Source organism: Orussus abietinus, unplaced genomic scaffold (genome assembly GCF_000612105.2).
Source record: "Orussus abietinus isolate OABI.00-Male unplaced genomic scaffold, Oabi_2.0 scaffold13, whole genome shotgun sequence".
In the NCBI taxonomy this organism is placed as follows: domain Eukaryota; kingdom Metazoa; phylum Arthropoda; class Insecta; order Hymenoptera; family Orussidae; genus Orussus; species Orussus abietinus.
In genome coordinates, this window is record NW_019394887.1 from 1,210,850 (window position 1) to 1,229,052 (window position 18,203).

An 18,203-nucleotide genomic window follows, 5' to 3' on the forward strand; every position below is an offset into this window, starting at 1 on the left:
TATTTCCCCTTCTCTCCTCGCGTTCAGCCACTGCGCATACGTTTTGCGCAAACATGGATTCGGATTTGCCACTGTTAGCCACTTACGGAGATCTCGGCGAGCACGGTTGGCAGCGCTGATTCCGTCAAAAAGGAAGGAAGAAAGGACAGAAAATGGATCCAACGGGAAACGTTTATCCAAGGAGAATGCAGGACTACGAAGATGAGGAGGAGAGAAAGCACTTCCAGCGTATCGTCTCCGCGTTCAAGTACTACAAGTGAGTTAAAAGCGGCGTCACGAGGCCCGGGCAACGAAGGGTTGCGGCGGCCCAACCTAACCTCAAACCCGCGGCCCTTGGTTAAGTTACTCGCGAGTGTGCGAGGGCGACTATACATATCACTTACTTTTTGTCATCTTATAATGTATGACAGAGTTAATAGAGCCGTACACTCTTTTATTCACTGCCTCGACCTTAAATGACATCAATGTCTGCACGCACAGATTTCTTTCCAATTTAAGAAAACTGACTAATACTCGAGTCTTCTACGAAGCACAAAACTTTACTCGGAGCCACAGGCAATTTCTGTAGACTGTACAAGAAATGTGTAGAAGCGGTGAAGATTTTGGGGAATTTGGGATTTTTCAGACTCGCTAATCTCTTTTAGTTATGAAGTTTCTTTCATATTTCTAATGTTCTTATACTTTGTTTAAATTTAGGAATCTTTGTATTTGTTAATATTGTTGCGATGAAGGCTGTGGCGTTAACCTTTTTGTGGTTGGATATTTCAGAACACATTCCCTTCAGCGAGTGAAGAAGACAGAGACTTACTTACAGTCGCTTCCGCTGCATCACCAGAAGCTTCTATCAAATTATCGGGACCACTTGCAGGAAGTGAAACGTTGCATTGAAAACAATGACGAAATCATTAAACTCATCATAAAAGATGTGGCTAACATTTTTGAGAACGTTAGTCCTGGTGCCTCACAGACGGAGAGTGTGAGTGATATTTGTTAGATCATGGTAGAAAAAGATTTGGTTTAAATGAGATACTCTATGAAAAGTTTCGTTGTCTCTTATGAAATTATACAGGATTTTTCGTTCATCTCATTTGTCCCTTATCTTGACTTAAAGGAGTTTGCAAGTGACTGGTACTAGAGTTTTTAAAAATAAGATAATGTCATTGTTTGAGAATAGTGCTCAGAAGTATTCGATACTTTTATATGTAAATATCTAAGTCAGGGACTTCTGTGATAACAGAGGAAACAATCATTTATCAAATGCGCATTTAGGACCTTGTAACGATATAAATGTTTGTATGTATTAGTAAGCAACTGCTTTAAGCCGACCTTTAAAAAATAGGAAATGTATGATTAACTTGATAAAAAGTTAATTTCGAGTCACGTTAAATGAAAAGTAGTTCACATCGTGAGCTGGTTCTCCTTTTTGCAATTAAACAGTCCTTTTCTATTGTACGAAATATAGGTAGGTCTGATTGCAGACGCTCAGCCTTCGGCCGATCATGGCAGATCAAGAAAAAGTGCAGGCAACAATCAAGCAGCTAGTTCGAGATTGGAGCACGGAAGGAGCCGAAGAACGAAAAGCCTGCTACCAGCCAATTATCGACGAAATTCTACTGCAATTTCCCGTGGATATCTGGTACGTAAAATAATTATCATTCCTCTCAAGGTGATGTGAAAGCAATACTTTATCGACTGGACTTATCCAGACATCTTAAATATTATACATTGCCAACTATTAAATTTGATAAAAAACTGATAAAACAGTTCTTTCACATCAGCAACTACATTATATCTCTACATATATAGACAGACCTTTCATCTTCACTTATTGTGAATGTAACTTATTTCTACGATACATCTCAAGTGATGAGAAGGCCTCTCTAAGGGACGAGATGAGCGTCGTTGCGTGTTGAAGCAAAACATTAGCTCAGAAGAATATGAAATGATAGGTAAATTTCCAGTAATCCAGCGGAAGTGCAAGTTCTAGTGCCAGGAGCCGGACTGGGGAGGCTCGCTTACGAGATAGCGCGATGCGGATACACGTGCCAAGGAAACGAATTCTCCCTGTTCATGCTCTTTGCATCGCACTTTGTGTTGAACAAGTGAGTCCTAATCTCTAACCTCAGGTGACAGTGCCTTTATGTAACTCGGTGCTCAAGTACGTTGGAATAAATGGTGGAGTCAGCTTGGAATTCGTCGTTCCTTCGTTTGCAGATGCAGAGGGATAAACTCCTATCAAGTACATCCGTGGGTGCATCAGTACATGAACAACTTGGAGCCGGAGCACCAGACACAGGCGGTTTTATTCCCAGACATGGATCCCAGTAATCTTCCGGAGAACGCTCAGTTCTCCATGGCTGCTGGAGACTTTCTCGAGGTAATTTGCTGTCGTGTAAAGTTATGTCTAACCTCTCAATAAATAATCAACCTGAGTCATGATATTCCTATTTTCTAGGTCTACACGGAAAACAATCACTGGGACTGCGTGGCCACCTGCTTCTTCATTGATTGTGCCAATAACATTGTACAGTTCATCGAGACGATATACAATATCCTGAAACCAGGAGGTATATGGATAAACCTCGGTCCATTGCTTTATCACTTCAGTGATATGCCGATGGAGGACTCGATAGAGCCCAGCTATAGGGACGTTCTCAAAGTCATCCGAGGTTTTGGCTTCGGATTGGAGGTAACCACGTCTCTTCCTCTTCTCTGGCGTCGTGACAAAATGTCGAAATATACGTGATATATAACACATATGTGTATATAAAATATCATGATGATTTCTAGGTTATACCTTTACGCTCAATGTCTAAAATCACTTTACAGAAGGAGATAACGCACATGAAGACGCGCTACGCGCAGAATGTGAGCAGCATGCTGCAGTGCGAGTACAATAGCGTTTACTTCGTGTGTCGGAAACCGAAGAGGCATACCCTGATGGATGGGATCCGTCCCAGGAACGGGTCGGAGAGCAATGGGCTACCGGAGCAGGAGAACTAGCTGGGTTTCCTCGTGGGAGGCGGAGAAGTGCTCCACTCGGTCAGCCTCTGGGACACCGATGACCTAGTCCTCGCGCAGTCGCACCTTCCTGGACCTGTTGTGTCCACCTGGTGCGTCCGATCGGGCCTTCCTTGTAAATTCAAGATGGGGAACAGTGCTTTCAGTCCTGAGCCATTCTTGACTCAGGCGAGAGAAACAAGGGAGGACTGCCATGTTTCATCTCAATGACGAAGTGTCTTTCAGATACTTTAGAAGAGTCGTTTAAGAGATTTCTCGTACCTTACTCGCGTCAATTCCGATGAGCAGATCGGCCACTTTTTAGTCGACAGAGGTTAACGATGGACTTCTTTTAGTACCCTTGAAATTGTACATGTTCCTCGCGGATATGTTGCGACGTTTCGAGAAGAATTTTTGTAATGACGCTGTCATGGTGTAGGGGAGAAAAGAAGCTTTATCGAACCTTTTTTTTAAATGCTAAGTGTGGTCAGTGACAGCTAGTGGGTCGAACGAAATGGCATCGAAGTTGATTTTATTCACAAGAAGTCGCCTTTCGTTTCGATGTTGATGCTCCTGACAAAACTGGCTCCGTTCTCGCTCTGAGGGAAGCGCGAATTCGCTGTTTAGAGGTTAAGACAATCTTGCAGAGACTACGCGTTCAGCCAGGTTTATTGGTTATGTGAACGCACTCGAATTTTTGCCGCATTTGGAAGGCGAGGTTTTCGGGGCGTTAGTGAAATTTAAAGAATAGTTTTTTGCAAAGTTATAAACGTTGTTGGAGGTTGGACGAGTCTGTGCTGCCTTGTCGATTCAAATTTAAAGTTGGGAACGGTTCATAGGTTATTCGACCAATTCGGCCTGTCGGGGTTTGTCGAATTTTATTTTCACTTTTTGAGAGCGATCTTTAAGACGGAATTATTCGGTCCGAGTTGGTCGAGTAATTTTGGCGAACTCGTTAATGGGGTGTCTATTGAAAATATTTGCATCGTGATGGAAATTGTAACGAAAAATTACTTTTTTTTTTTCTCTCTCCGATGGGGCTTTACGCGTTTATATTTATGGCGATACATGCCGCGGATAATTTAGAATTGCGCTGAATATTTTTAACTTAAACTCTCTTGTGTTCTTTTAAGATATATTGATGGATTTGTGTTAATAGTTACTGAAACACTTGCAGTGGGATTATCGAATACAGCGGTAGACACTTTCCGAATGAAAAATGGTAATTTGACATAGAATTTTCTGTCCGTGTTACAAGAGAAACTTAAGGTTTAAGGTTCTTCATATTTTTTAGAAAGTTGTACCGATTTTTGGATGACTTTGTGCGTTACCTGAAAATTGCAAGCTATCATTTTCTTAGTTTCATTTGTTTGGCGGTGTAATGCCTTCTTGTAAAATGTATAAAATTAACCGCTTTAGTAATGATCGTATTTTTAAATGAAACATATATGTAATATATGTAAAGAATTGTTTACATTGCTTATAGTTTAATCGAGTCGATGATGCAGCAATAGTCTGCAATTATTCAGAAGGAACTGTGACTCTGCAATATTGTAGTACGAACAATCCTCCGGAGACTATGCAAAGAAATATGGAAGAAATGAATTTAACTTTGTCAGTTGTGTCGAATATCTCGTTTCAATCGAGAAGACGAGAAGAGTTGTACTCTTTCAAGTGACAAAATATCGTACTTTTCGGTCTCTTTAAGGAGACTATAGAAAAATACACTGTACAAAGTATTCCGGCAGTTTCTTACAATAAAAAAAAAGGCTTCGAGTCTGATGGGGCTTCGCCGTGTTAAAGAACTAACACCGAGTTCTTTGATTGCTGGTATACCTTTATTTGTAATGGAAATAAGTTAAAAAAAATATAACAAAATGATGTTATAAACTTTTATTGAGGTACTGCACAAATAGCAAAGCTATTTGATTAGGCTCGATTTGTTGCATCTTGCTGTACGTCAAAAATTGCCTTCTTAATTTTGTTAACTGAGGTGTGTTTCCTGATCTCTCGACAGTTGTCTCGCAGCCAGGAATCTTAATATCATTCTCTATACCCAACTGTTTAGCAGATAAAATAGCCTTTAAATAATGAAGGATTTGTCATTAATGTTTCATTTGGTAACACTAAATTATATGACGTTAGTAATTGATGTTTCCAATTACTTGAATTAATATTTAATACAAATATTTTCTATGTACATAAATGGAAAAGAGAAAACTCACGGTAACAACATCTTGCGTAACCTTGTCAAGCTCGTACAGATAGTTCCCTGATGACAGAGGTGGCTATAGAAGAAGAAGATAAAACGTAAAGAAATATATATTATGCATGTGAATCGAGTAAAACAAAATTAGTACTAACGCTCTGAGTGCTCATATTTGGTTTCGGTGCCTTTACTTTGTACAAAGCACAGTATATCTCCTCCAATTTTAACTCATCTTCTGGCGTTACCGCGAACAGTGGTGAATCCCAGCGATTCTTATTATCCGGTGGTTCATACCTACAAATAGAAATCGGTCTTCATCCATTTTAGAATCAAAACGCGATATTTCTATTTTTGTGCCATTAATAAAATTAAAAATAATATATTCTGAGGTACACATTATTAAGTTCGTACCTCATCACTAGAGCGTCAAAGATTTCTCTAGTATATCGCTCCGTTTCAGGTAATCGTTCATTAAATAACCACGCATGTTCAACCGGTAGATCGCAGTGAATAGTACATTGCGGCGTTTTGTACGATTTACTCATACAGTAAATTTCATATCGGTGGCCCTTAATATAATTAGTACCATCTATTATCAGGACATCGTGTGGGCTCAATAATCGCTGTGCATTTGACTTGATATCGGATCGTACGCTTTTCTCTTTCCTCGAATCTATTTCCGCGGAAGAGAAAACAGGGGAAAACGCGATTAAAGTAATAGTACTTAATGACAATACAAAGATACGTTATCTTTCGTCAGAGTGTTTTGTTACAACGGTGACTAACCAGCATAATACGTGTTCTTGTCATAACCAGCTTTGACAATGGCATCGCGTTCACTGATAACCTCAACTTTCGTCCCTTTCTTGTTTTCGAAAAATTCCTTTAGTTCCGCAGTTCTTGACGTTTTTCCGCTGGCCGGGATTCCTGTTATCACTATTAAAGGCATCTTCCGAGCTGATACGACGATTTAACTTTAGTATATTAAACATTCACGTGCCGCTGGGTCAACCCTGTGCGCCGCCATTTTGAAAAAGTTAGAGCTGCCAACAAAACGTCAGAGATTTCAATGCGCGCTCAAAAGTAAAATATTCAGAAAAATAAATCCTCGCGCTTACAGGGATGAATCGTGATAAGAAAATAAGCAGAAACGTGCAGAAAGACGTAGACAGCCTTAAAATGCATTAAATCATCTTGAAACGCCCGTGGAAAAAATCCAAGCCCCTTCTTCGATAGACCACTTTGAAGGGAAGAAATTCTTCCGTCGAAGTCGTTGCACTTCGGCAACAGGTTTCAGCGTTCCTTCCCTCTTTCTTTTCCTCTCTCTCCCTCTTCGTTCTGCCCTTTCTCCCGAGCCAGGTTCTCTACGAGCTCTGAAGGCTTCTAAATATCATTTCTCTCGGGGCCCGGTAGCGCGTCGCGTCCGCTGCGAACAGCTGGGGATAACTTCGAAAAGTTGGAAAACACCGTTAAGGGGAATTGCGAACATTCGTGAAGCAATAGTACATTGCAGTGAAGTGTTTGTTACTCTCGGGTGTATAAGACAAGGATGCTTCCTATTATTGCGGCTTTGGCCGTCCTTGGCGGCCAGGGCGCTCGCGGTGAGTCTTCCGAGATGAGGACGTCTCTCTTTCTCCCCTGTCTCTGTCCTGGTGTATGACCTTGCTCTGCTCCTCTAACGAAACGGAGTTTATGCCTCTTCTTCGATTCTCCTTTTGTACGCACTTTTTCCTCCTTGCTTCGTTTTGTTCCCATTTTCCCGGTCGCTCTGCTTCTTCGTGTCTTCAATCTGAGGAGAATAGCCCTGAAAGATTATCTTCTTTTAATACCTCGCATGTTTTATATTCATCATAGAATCAAGTAAATCTAATTTTAACTGCGACATGTCATGGTAATAATCGAATGGACATTTATAAATGGGGTAATTTTCTGCGGTGGATTTTGTCCGATCGTCGACGGGACTTTTCCACTTTCGTCGCGTGGGTGGAAGGAAATAAAATGGCGAATCACGCGTACCTTGCTTTTAAGATCTTTGCCCTTAGCCTTGGTTATTTTTCCTTTCTTCCTTGCGTTTTATTTAATCGCGATTTTGTCATTTCACCGGCTTCCTCTTTCTGCTTGCCTCTCTCTTTCCCCCCTTTCTTTCGCTTCTCCAGCAGTCTCGCATCGGCGACGATTCCGTTATACGTCCTCGGTCAGGTATGAATAAAAGAGTTCAGTCGTGAACTCTGGCTTTTTAAGAAAGGAGGCATACCATGTTCTGCTACTGCCTTAAGGCGATGCGAAACTTGGCGCAGGCGCTGCAGAAATCCACAATTTATTTCACATTAGGGCCACTTGGCATCTCTTCGAAAGATGCTCAGATTGAAATCTGCATTTTTAGAGAAGGGACGCCTATCTTCATCATCTTGACCTTAAGGCGATGCAACGTTTGCAAACTCGATGATATCTGCAATTTATCTCGTGGGAGGATTTGCTTCCTTTTTGAAAATGTGCACTTCATTAACAATCGTGATACTTAAAGTCGTGGTGCCTTGAACCGTAAGAAATTAATTAAGAGAGTGATATAAATGTCGAGCCGTACATTTTAATGATCGTGTCTTTCATTATTTATGAATAATTCGCGTTATTTGGAGGATTCGGTGTCATTGTGTAGAGGTATTGTTTCACTGGGACTTTTGTCGTCAGGTTTGCTGAATAGGCCGGCTCACGAGAAGGTGGTCTCTTGTTATGTGACTTCGTGGGCTGCCTATAGACCTGGAAAAGGTCAATTCGGATTCGATGAGCTGCGACCTGAACATTGCACACATTTAATTTATGCTTTCGCTGGTCTTAATGCCACGACTTCGACCATCGTCAGTCTCGACCCATGGGCCGACTTCGAGGAGAACTATGGTAACACTTATCGTTTGATAACAATTATAACTTGTAAAATTGTGACAAGAAAATATATGTCGATGCTAATCAACATGTTGACGATGTTAAAAATACAACTAAAAACCCTCGGATGTGAACATACCTTATGTTTCATTTTGTATTCTGATAATGGAGCTTCCTGAGATGTGTGGTCGCTTTTTTAAAATTGATGTTTAAGACGGGATTTTAATAGCGGGCTATTTGCAATTTTACTCGAAATCTCATTTTTGATATTTTTCACTCTATGAAATTTCATAATTGGTCTAACGATAAGTATGCTTCCAGGGAAAGGAACTTACCGGAAAATGACTGGACTTCGTCGGCAGTTTCCGGGGTTGAAAGTTACCCTCGCCATTGGTGGGTGGAACGAAGGAAGTGCAAATTATTCTGCTTTGGCCGCCTCGCCTGAAAGGAGAAATACATTTGTTAACAGCGTCGTGGAATTTTTAAAGTAAGATATATCATGATAATCAAGCCTTCGTTAGAAATATATTGACAAATTTATGAATTAAATCTTGATCTTCCAGGATGTACGACTTCGATGGTTTGGATTTAGACTGGGAATTCCCTGCGAAACGTGGCGGTGCCCCCCATGATAAAGAAAATTTCGTTCACTTGATAAGGGTAATGTCCAAATTTGTTTAAAACACTTCCTTAGTATCTAGAATTTGAATAAATAAAGTGCATAATCTCCAGGAATTGCACCACGCTTTCGAAGGAAGAGGTTTGATCTTGACTGCAGCGATTGGTGCTGATAAATCCACCATCGATATGTCTTATGATATTCCGGAAATGTCTAAATATTTGGATTTCATCCACGTAATGGCGTATGATTATCATGGTTCATGGGACAAGCGAGTTTTACCAAATGCACCATTGCATAGTAAAGATGACCTCAGTGTGGTAAGAGACTTTTAAAAGAGGAGATCCAAAATTCCACATTCAAATTTCTTCAGCTGAGCTGCTTTGCACTGCAATCAAATTACTTTGAATAATTCGTAACATAGGAAATATTTCGTATTGTTTCTTTCAGGAAGAGAGCATAACCTACCTCTTAAAAAAAGGAGCTCCACCGAGTAAGCTCGTCGTGGGCCTGCCAATGTATGGAAGGACTTTCGTCTTGGTATCTCCATTATCATCCGGAGAAAGTCCAATCGGGGCTCCCAGTCTTGAGAAAGGTTTCCCGGGACCATTCACTCGTGAGAATGGATTCATGGGATACAATGAAGTGCGCTATAAATAATTCGACATTAATTTTTAAACCTCCTTTGCACATCCTTGCGCCAACTCGACTAAGGCACCCATTCTTGCACTTGAAACTTTATTTTATTCTCTAGAAATTAATTCCTATTAATTAATTACGAGTATAAAAGGAGTGACTAATTCTCGTTTGCTCGATAGGTTTGTCGAGAACTTTCAAATCGCACTAAAGAATGGATTAATAGTTGGGACGACGAATCGCAGACTGCGTATGCAGTTAACGGAGACAAAGTCGTCGTTTATGACAACCCGAAGAGCATACGTGCAAAAGTAAGAATTCTAGGCAGAATTTAAATGCAAACGTTTAATTATTTATAGACTTATTCTGAATTTATTGCTTGAGGATAACCTATTTGTTATGGCTACTCCGTTTACTTTTTTATGACTTTTAGATCGACTTCGTTGCGAAACTCCAGCTGGCCGGCGTGATGGTGTGGAGCATCGACACTGATGACTTCCGGGGCGAATGTTCGACTCTTCATGACTTCCTGACTCCTTTGAAAGGATTTACTTATCCTCTTATGAGGGCCATCAATCAGGCCTTGGAGGCGCCGGCAGAGAAATTCGAGGATAACGTTGTAGACGTTAAAAAGTCCTCCGCAGGGTCGCTCTTTGCTCTTAATTCCGTCCTCGTTATGTCGTTGTACGCCGGTTTACTATAAAACAGAATGGGAAATCATTTCGACTGTAATTCATTTTACCAGATCAGTAAATTCGAATTGATTTTCATCATTCCGGGTAATTCAAAGTCCCCGGTGGAGCTTAGCCTGCCATCTATCGGCGGCGGAAGGGAAGCAGACGCCATATTGGATTTTTAAATTTACCACCCGAGTACGCTTCAATTTTCTATAAATTATAATCTTACCATTGCACGGTATACGAGATGGAATTTTTGTTGGTACTACAAGATCCCGTTACCGCGGACCATATTAAAAATACTTTTCATGTTATCGTACGCATTTGTAGAGTACAAAATTACTCTCTTGGAACTTTTAGTATTCATCGAAGAAAGGCAGTGAATATGAATTTACAATGATCGATCGATGAAAAGAAACGATATCATTGATCTCGTCTTTTCGAGTGGGTAAGTTGTACGCGCTAACGGGATCACGATCATAATATAGGGTTCAAATCACGTGACAGCTCCTCTGATAACAAGATGTCCACCTCGCCACTTCAAGGTGGCATGGATGTTCTTCGGCGAGGTCTTTTCGAAAACGAATGCCGACAGATTGGTCGTTATCAGTGAAGTGGCCGTTATCGGAACCTTGCTTGCCGATTGGTCCGCGCGTTCGGTAATTATTGGGCGATATCATGACGCCACCCACGCGCGTCCTTAATCGGCGCCATGTTAACGATTTTTTTTCGATCCCAATAACGCACCAACGACCACGAACTGATTACGTTACGCGTGATGCGCTTCGAAAGGAAATCTGATTCGTCGAGTCTTCGAGAGAGCTGCGGCTTTTCTGCAATCCGTCGGATCTGCACTGATTCTCCACTCGCGTGACGACTTATTGAAAAGTCTCGTGATGATCAGGTGCCTTTTTTTAATCAGTTCGTCTGATATAGATGATAATTGAATGAAAGGAAAGATGATATTGAGACTTGGAGTTCCATCTCGTACGTATTATAATTGGAGGTTTTATTACCTTTTAAAGACCGTCGAAGGAATCTCGCCATTTTACCTTACGCGTATGAATGAAATACCATCGGCTTCGAAAAACTATTATCCACTGATTTGCAAGCGAGTGAGTACGCTCGTTAAATTCGGCGAGGCTCGTTTGAAAGGGTGAGCTCCATTTGCGAGGCGAATGTTACGGATTCGTCGATGCAGTCTGCACATTCGGATGCATTTTTGTCCCTGCAGGAGGAAAAAGAAGTGCAACTATTTCTACCTCTACACGTTACGTTCAAGATCTAACACTCAAAAGAAAAAAAAAGACGCCCTAAAAAATCTCTGAGAAAGAATGAGGGGATTTAACCGAAATCTCGATAAATAGTTCAATAAGCTAGATCGACAAAGAGCATATTATTGTTTTATTCTTCACCTATTTGTTGGAATGAAATTCAGCAGGCTCAATTTTTGCAGGATAAATCCGGAAAGTTAAGGCGGGTATTTTAGTGTCCTGGAGGTGCGTCAATGATATCGAATTACTTTCGACTCCAGTTTCCTCGATATGGGGATAATTGCCATCTTGTCATAGAGATGACCGACAGAGGTAAGCCGTGTAGGAAAGCCTCACTTTAAGTCACTATGTCAGGGTTATAAGGAAATCCCATGTGGGAACCCCCACGTTAGGAGGATCCTTAAGGATGTTCCTTGCAAACTTTCGGCTTACGTCGCTTCTGAATATCATTCTTACTCAAAGCTTTATACTGGATTACATGGTAATGTCTTCGGGGCTTTAAGAGGGCTTTAAATTACGCCCGACCTTCTAGTTTCTCATACATGGCTCTTGTCATCGCATACTCAATGGCGAGAGCCAATCTCCTCACCTCAGAAATTTGTCCGTCGACAGGGCGAAATAGACGAGGAGATATTTATTGTCTCGAGTATTTTCGGGCAGAGAAAATCGGAAGTTTTCAGGTGATTAACTCATTTGCGTCGTTTAAATATCCCGAATCGGCGAAGAGTACGTTTTTGTATCGGCATGGAGTTGACGGCAAGTGTATATCCCACGCATGCGCAGTTTCAACGACTTCAGTGCTCATAGAAGCCTAGAAGGATACGTTTGATATTCGCTAATTACCATGTTAGATAACTGACGGCGATGTTTCTTTTTTTTTTAATCAGGATTGTATTTATAGACCTGAAACTTCGCTATATTTCCATCGTGGAGGAGGGGAGTTTTTTTTTACAGTTTTTCTTTTCTTCTTCTGCCACAAAATGGCGCCGCGATGCGGCAAGGCTCTGTAAAACATGAATTCCTCGGCCATTTAGAGATAGGTGGGCTTATTTCTTTTTTCTCGACTGGTGAAAAGTCAAAATTAATTGCCACATCAATCGCCTGTATTCCGTAACGATTACGTAATTTCGCTATGAATAAACATATCTTTAGAGGCAGATCAAAGCGTCGCTTCAAAGCCCTTCAACGCTCCAGATAATTGGTGAATATGATCGGTCGGTAAATACAGGGCGTCGTTAGTGTCGAATTCACTTCTAAAAGTTTGATTAATGGGGAGGGAATCAGGCGGAATGGGTTTTTCTTTTTCGCGAAAGGCGAATTATTTCGAACTCCGCCACGCGCGCCGCCATCTTGGAATTTCGAAGGAGTGCTAATGGCGCAGATAATCGTATCTTTCTTGAACCGTACAACTTTTCGCAGACAAAATGCCGTTTAGAATTATACTTCGCATCCCGACGATTTAATCTCTGGCTACATATCGAAGTACATCCCTTGGTAATGTTGAAATCTAATCAATCGAATTTCGTTCATTTAACGAAACGCCGGCTTCGCGGATTGCGAAGTGACGCAATACTTTCGGAGCTTTAACTCTTGTTAAACCTCGAATTGAGAGGCAACAACATTGTTACGAAGGTTCGTCTCGTCATGTGTAACGTAACCGTTGTGTAATTTAACATTATTAAAGTACAGTGGGCGAGAATACGTTGCAATAAGTCACCTTAAATTACTATGACATTAAGTACCATTACATATTAGGCATACAGTTTTCAAGGATTATTTAAATTATACCATTGTGCCGTTACACTTTCTTTTTAAAGAATAAAAAAAATTGACTCGTGAAACTTTCGGGAGGTTTCTCGTGGTCTTTCGAGTGATTTGGCTCTCGTGTATTCGAAACTGATAAGGAGTTTCCCTCGAGTGGTCATTCCTGTAAAAAGGGAAGGGGCGGAAAGAAAAAAGGCAGAAAAATTAGCGAAAAGCCTCTTTGACAAATGAATGGTCACCGGCGAAGGGACAGGCTCTGTTCATCCGGAACTGTCATGGCCGATTAGACGCTCCTTTGCCGAAGAAACTCGCCCAAGCCACCCCCGTCTTCTTTTTTCCTCCAAGATCCTGAAAATCCTGTAGGGATAAGATCTTGCTCGATTCCTTATTGGAAACCTGTGGGTCTTTCTGCTCCTTTACCTGTACAAAGGAAACATTTCTCACTTACACATTGCTATATAAATATTACATACCTAGTACCTTAAATTAATTATTGAATTTAAATTATTTAACGCGACTGATGATGATGACTTATATGAAATTGTTTGTAGGAAAATGAAAACCCTGGAGAAGAAAGGCACTCTCCATTGGGAAAGCAACCAACGAAACGGAACTCTTCGACTTTGAAACAAGTACTCTCGAAAACTGCGCAACAATGTCCGGGGACACGTCGAAGGCCGATTCAATGAGTTTGGAAATCCAATTTTCCCACTGTTTTGCGCCCCTGGGGGAACAGGTGCAACTGCATCAGGAATCACTGCTCCCGGGAGAGCTTTCACGGACATGTCGAGCTTTTTACGATCAGAGCTGAGGGGCGAGCTTCCTAAAATAAAAGCCGAAGGAAAGCAAAGACGATCAAGTACGTGGGCATACCCTGCACTAGCTCCCTTACAATTAAACATTACAATAGCAAATTAAGTCGCGAGTTTTCTCTGAATACCTTGTCATTAAGTCCTGGATTATTTACCACGTTTCCACCGGCGTCTTAAATGTCGGATTTATAAGTATCAATAAATATTGAATTAACAAGTCCGCTGTATAATACCATTTCCATTATTGAATCGTGGCATTACGGTCTTCGTTAATTTAAATTCGGCATTTAGGTAAGGAGGAAATGTGGTAATTAATAAGATAGAGGAGGATTGATGACATAGAGAAAAATTGTTTATTTTTAAAAAACTCGACTATGAGAATGATACTAATTCGGATAGGAAATTCATGCCGATGGTGCTGGTTTCCGGTGAGAATCCAACATGTTGGGGAACCACCTGTCGAATGAACGACCCTGGGGAAGAGACATATAGAGGATCCAAATATAGCCGGAAACCGGACGTAGGTATCCCGGCGAGAAATTGCCGAATTTATTACCTTGTTTAAACGATTGGTATCGATTTGCCGATGTTGGGAATCGTGCCTCTTGTGCAGGGACGAATGATCGCTGCTTTGGGGAGTAAAATAACCTTGAAGAGGTTTCCCAGGAAGCGGCAAATTGTCGCAGCAGTTTACTCTGCCAAATGTAAAATTAATGGGGGAAAGGAAGAAAAAATAAGAAAATTAATAACCCGGGGAACGACTTGATAATATGTTTTCCAGATCCGACGACGCGACTCCGGTAGCATTTCAGCTTCCCACTCTGGATTTCAATATTTTCCGCTTCCTTGTATTACGTCCCAAGAGAAGTTCCAAGTCATTCAAATACGCATTTAATTTCATTAATAAGGTAACGAGCATTTCAAGTCGACTTTTTTAATATACGTCATGGCTCTGTTAACAAATAGTTTCGATGGATTCTAAGATTAAACGAAGGCGTAATAATCAAGGACGGTTTCCCCCGAAGAGGAGGTCGAGGTGATCGCTGCAAGGCGTAGGGGAATTAAAGCTGAAAAAGGAAAATAACGAGCGGAACGACAATAGGAACTGCATTGTGTGTCGTTAAGTCCCAGGTCCGAGTCCACTAATCGCGATGGGGATTGGCCGGGTTTATAGATGGGAACCCCTTCCTTGCGGCACTTCTGGATCCGTTTCGAAAGTCTCGGACTTAAAGGGGTTGCATGTCATGGCATCGCTTTACCCCTTTACGAGAGAAACCTTTACGATTCGTTTCCCGTAACACGACGATTAGGCGACGTCCTTCTGTCGCCGCCATCTTGGTATCCGAGTGTCCGCAACTTTTCGAAATTCCCTTAAGATGAACATTGAGAATTATCAGCCTTTCTGAATGATCTCTCAACTCAAAGTTCCACTCCAGATTAGCAATGGATCTGAAAAGAATTATTTCTTCATCCTTTACAATTCCTTTCAAACCTTTACGATTTGTTTCCCGTAACACGACGATTAGGCGACGTCCTTCTGCCGCCGCCATCTTGGTATCCGAGTGCCCGCAACTTTTCTAAATTCCCTTAAGATGAACATTGAGAATTATCAGCCTTTCTGAATGATCTCTCACCTCAAAGTTCCACTCCAGATTAGCAATGGATCTGCAAAGAATTATTTCTTCATCAGATCATCGGTATACACTCCAGAAATTTATTTATTCAATTTTTCATTTTCTCGACCCATCGTATTTTAGCGCTGAATTAAAATGAATTATCCTGTTTAAAATATCAGGTGTTAGGGGTACGAATTAAAAATCATTTTCCCTCATTACTAATAATAGAAATTTGTTGTTCTGTTCACTGAACATTTATTGCTCTTAGGGTCTGATGTCAGAAATTGATTATTCTTTTTTTTCTTCCCTGGAAGTTTAACTTGGAGCCATTCACACATTTTTCCCGTGATATCTCGAAATCCCAAAGATGATATCAAGCGATTTCCGAGGCAATCGGTTGATTAGAAGGCGTTAAATTAAACGGACTGTCTGCACGGACAGTCGGATTTCTGATCTTTTGAATTTGCGGGTGCACAGAAAGGCGAAAATAAATGGAGCGAGCTTTAAAGAGATCTTGAGGGAAACTCAAGCATCCAGCTGAAATGCGTCGGTAAAGCTTTACGATAAGAACTCTCTTGGGCGACCTCTTTTAAAACGCTATTTTTTCCCCTGTCTTCTGTCATCCATTTTTCGCCGACCCGAAAGATGAGTTAAATTTCTTGCTTATCTTCCGTCTCTTTGAGGTGATATGAAAGGGTCTTTCAACATATATTTAGACATGAAGAAATATATAAAACATATCTCCAAACCGTGTGCAACCGAATAATTTTAAACTGCAACACGTGATTATGGAGGTCTCAATGAAGATCTTGAAACTCGGGAAATTTCAATTTCTCGAAAATGAATGTATTTCATTTTGACTCTTTGATATGTATGTATATAAAATGATCCTTTCATACTACCTTAAGGCCTTGGTTTAATCCAACCGGCTAAAATCAATTAATTATTGGCAAAGGTTAATTAATATAAATGTGCAGTCCAGGGAGGGAAATTTATATCGCGATATTAAACCGGGAAAAATTTCTCGACTTGGTCTCCGATCTTCCATTTTCACATCGAATGCGATATTACGTCAGTCGAAATGCATGCGAAATGCATTTCTTATCAGAATTGCAGCGGTTTGAAAGATCTCGGGGCTTCCACGTATATTTGCCATTGTGCTTTATTAAGTTGCGGGTGGAGGTACTGCATTTTTATTTTCCCGATTTTCTTTTGCCCTCCTACTGGGAATTTTTGCCACTGGCTGACTTTTAAGAAACCTCCCTTCGCATGTACTTTCCAGTGCGTCCCAAGTATTCCATGAATTCACGTCGTGCGAAAGAAATGACATATACATGTCAAAGTATTTACATCTCGACCGACGTCGATATAAAGTATGAGATTTGGTAAATGCCTTTATTATATATTAACGCAACAAAGCATTATACCAGATATTTTGCGTTCCCGTTTGGGACAAAGTGAGAACAATGTGATAGAATTAAAAATGAAATTTACAGTACTTCAAAAGGGGGCGAAAAATCCAGTTCATGTTTTTGACAGTCTCCTAGCCGTTGTCATGGAACTAACATTGTACATTCTGGGGAATTACATTGTATGCGATATATTACAATACATCCCTCGGAGCGAAAGGGTTAATCAGCTCAGGAGTCTTCCGTGTATGTATTTCTGTATTGCACATGACCGTGACAATGGCAGGGGTCTTGCATGTACTTCTGCATTGCACGTGACTGTGACAATGGAGTTATCCAAAATTGTTTAATTAGGATGCCCTTAGACGAAGATGGCCAAGGTACTCGTAGAAGGCCCTTGGACTTCCTCTTATCCGGATTAGAACACATTGTGGCACATGAATCTTCATATGCCACATTTCCGGGTGCTCTTTGCACGAATAATGGAACGTCGCCGGAGCATGCAATTTCTTAAGAGCTGCAGGTAAAACTGCACTTTGACATCGCCTTAATTTCGAGCGAGCGAGGTTTTCTGCTTTCGTCTGAAACAATGGAAATTATATTTACGACGAATCGCGGCGCTCCCGAGGACGCAGTTTCGTATATAATAAGGAATCTTTTCGGTCTAAGCATTTCCCATTTCCTTCGATGCTACTTCCTCTTTGCTTGGTATCAACAGAAATTCCAATTTAATCCTGGCGAATCGTCCTCGAATTAATTTTTTTATTTTATTTTCCACCATCTACGTAGCGACCTCGCCCAAAACCAGAACAATCGGTAAACAAATTTGAATGTCAATTGGCACTGGAAATAATTACCGTGGCATAATTAAGGTGACATTGAACGGTCATTCTATATATTTTTACACTTCGGTACGTATATATGAACTTTTTCAAAGTCTTATCGGAAGAAACGCGTGGACGTTCCTTGAAATAAACTCTCGGCGATTTCAATGGAATTTTAACGAGCTTAATTCGTAAGAGTTTCGACAATCAGACTTCTACCCGGGAAAATTGAATCGCGCTCCGCCGCGTTCGATTTTCCCGATAAAAAGGACCGCCGGCGGAAAAGTTTTTCCGTATGCAATTACAATAATCGAGTAACACAACAGCCGAGGAATACTTTATCGAACCACAAACAGACCTGATTTCTTAAATAACTTAATTTCCTCTCGATTCCGACATTTCGGTACGCATCTCGACAGCGGGAAGCTGCGCGGTCGCTGATTGGTCGAAAAGTTTCGTCGTCACGTCATTTGAAATGGAAAT

General features: G+C 41.0%; 3 protein-coding genes across 3 annotated transcripts; 2 read left to right on the forward strand and 1 right to left on the reverse strand.

The window, feature by feature from the left end:
• Positions 1-127: 127 nt before the first annotated feature.
• On the forward strand, positions 128-4,809 carry LOC105697686 (carnosine N-methyltransferase). Its single transcript, XM_023433432.1, has 7 exons — positions 128-256; positions 769-976; positions 1,479-1,636; positions 1,962-2,102; positions 2,215-2,377; positions 2,456-2,689; positions 2,830-4,809. The coding sequence occupies exons 1-7, from the start codon at positions 153-155 to the stop codon at positions 3,001-3,003; spliced, it is 1,182 nt and encodes a 393-aa protein (XP_023289200.1). The 5' UTR covers positions 128-152; the 3' UTR covers positions 3,004-4,809.
• A 45-nt stretch (positions 4,810-4,854) lies between these two features.
• On the reverse strand, positions 4,855-6,451 carry LOC105697694 (protein KTI12 homolog). The gene is made up of 6 exons (XM_012421272.1): positions 6,328-6,451; positions 5,996-6,252; positions 5,621-5,882; positions 5,365-5,503; positions 5,226-5,288; positions 4,855-5,081 (listed from the first exon to the last, which is right to left on the reverse strand). The coding sequence occupies exons 2-6, from the start codon at positions 6,156-6,158 to the stop codon at positions 4,884-4,886; spliced, it is 825 nt and encodes a 274-aa protein (XP_012276695.1). The 5' UTR covers positions 6,159-6,252; positions 6,328-6,451; the 3' UTR covers positions 4,855-4,883.
• A 238-nt stretch (positions 6,452-6,689) lies between these two features.
• Positions 6,690-10,058, forward strand: LOC105696496 (probable chitinase 2). The gene is made up of 8 exons (XM_012419012.2): positions 6,690-6,810; positions 7,898-8,104; positions 8,411-8,576; positions 8,653-8,749; positions 8,822-9,028; positions 9,159-9,353; positions 9,527-9,655; positions 9,778-10,058. The coding sequence occupies exons 1-8, from the start codon at positions 6,759-6,761 to the stop codon at positions 10,045-10,047; spliced, it is 1,323 nt and encodes a 440-aa protein (XP_012274435.1). The 5' UTR covers positions 6,690-6,758; the 3' UTR covers positions 10,048-10,058.
• The last annotated feature ends 8,145 nt before the right edge of the window (positions 10,059-18,203 follow it).